At 45.1% G+C, this 1,663-nt stretch overlaps 1 protein-coding gene across 1 annotated transcript in view; it reads right to left on the bottom strand.

Moving 5' to 3' along the window:
- Nucleotides 1–292: 292 nt before the first annotated feature.
- The window catches only part of LOC128354827 (plexin-B2-like), a gene marked incomplete at its 3' end in the record, with an annotated part of 12,829 nt that continues 11,458 nt past the window's right edge, over nt 293–1,663 (bottom strand). The window contains exon 10 of the mRNA XM_053314977.1: nt 293–453. Within this exon, the coding sequence (XP_053170952.1) occupies nt 293–453 (161 nt within the window). The remainder of the gene's footprint in view (nt 454–1,663) is intronic.

The raw sequence follows: 1,663 nt of genomic DNA, 5'->3' as shown, positions 1-1,663 counted from the left end.
CTCTTCCTCCCGCCCTTCCATCCTTCCTGCCTCCTTTCCTTCTTTCTTCCTCCCTTCCTTCCTCCCTCCCTCCTTCTCTCTTTCCTTCCCTCCTCCTTCCTTCCTCCTTCCTTCCCTCTTTCCTCCCTTCCTTCTTTCCTCCTTTCCTTCCTTCTTCCTCCCTTCCATCCATCCTTCCTTTCCTCCCTTCCATCCTCCCTCCTTCCTCCCTTCCTTCTTCCTTCCTCCCTTGACTCGAGGACAACATTTCTATGGCTGATGATGCTTTGATGTTTCATATCAGCTGTGATACCTGTTAGTCTTCCAGATGTGGAGCGTCTCCTCGTCTACGTTGTCGTGTCTCAGCGCCTGTTCGTCCAGGAAGTCAAAGAAGTATTTGACGGCCGGAGGGACGGCGGCGCTCGAGCACAAGACGCTGCGGAAGAAATCGTCCACAAACTGCTGCAAAGTTCCCTGAAACACACAAATACACACAAATACACACACATGATTATTGATACTTCCTTCCTTCCTCCCTCCCTCCCTCCCTTCCATCCATCCTTATTTTCCTTTCTTTTTTCTTTCTTTCGTCCTTCCTCCCTTCCATCTTTCCTTCCTGTCTTCTTTTCCTTCCTTCCTTCCTTCTTCCCTCCCTTCCATCCTTATTTTCCTTTCTTTTTTCTTTCTTTCGTCCTTCCTCCCTTCTATCTTTCCTTCCTGTCTTCTTTTCCTTCCTTCCTTCCTCCCTTTCTTCTATCCTTATTTTCCTTTCTTTCTTTCTTCTGTCCTTCCTCCCTTCCATCTTTCCTTCCTGTCTTCTTTTCCTTCCTTCCTTCCTCCCTTCCATCCATCCTTATTTTCCTTTCTTTTTTCTTTCTTTCGGCCTTCCTCCCTTCTATCTTTCCTTCCTGTCTTCTTTTCCTTCCTTCCTTCCTCCCTCCCTCTCTTCTATCCTTATTTTCCTTTCTTTCTTTCTTCTGTCCTTCCTCCCTTCTATCTTTCCTTCCTGTCTTCTTTTCCTTCTATCTTCCCTCCCTTCTTCCCTCCCATCCATCCTTATTTTCCTTTCTTTTTTCTTTCTTTCGGCCTTCCTCCCTTCAATCTTTCCTTCCTGTCTTCTTTTCCTTCTATCTTCCCTTCCTTCTTCCCTCCCTTCCATCCTTATTTTCCTTTCTTTTTTCTTTCTTTCGGCCTTCCTCCCTTCCATCTTTCCTTCCTGTCTTCTTTTCCTTCCTCCCTCCCTCTCTTCTATCCTTATTTTCCTTTCTTTCTTTCTTCTGTCCTTCCTCCGTTCTATCTTTCCTTCCTGTCTTCTTTTCCTTCTATCTTCCCTCCCTTCCATCCTTCTTACCTTCTTACTTTCTTTCTTTCATCTGTCTTTCCTTCCTGTCTTATTTTCCTTCCTTCCTTCTTCCCTCCCTTCTTTTTCTTTCTTTCTTCCTCCCTTCTATCTTTCCTTCCTGTCTTCTTTCTTGTTTTCCTTCCTTCCTTCTTTCATTCTGTCCTCCCTTCCATCTTCCCTTCTTTTTCTTTCTTTCTTTCTTTTTAATACTCCGGCTGTTTGTGGCCCTTGAATGAAAATGAGCGTTGATTCCTATTCTAGTGCTGCTTTCATAACAACGGGGACACACACACACACACACACACACACACACACACACACACACACACACACACACACACA

This window comes from Scomber japonicus, unplaced genomic scaffold, assembly GCF_027409825.1.
Source record: "Scomber japonicus isolate fScoJap1 unplaced genomic scaffold, fScoJap1.pri scaffold_666, whole genome shotgun sequence".
Lineage (NCBI taxonomy): Eukaryota > Metazoa > Chordata > Actinopteri > Scombriformes > Scombridae > Scomber > Scomber japonicus.
Note: the sequence above shows the minus strand (reverse complement) of the source record. Positions and strands in the feature narration are given on the sequence as shown.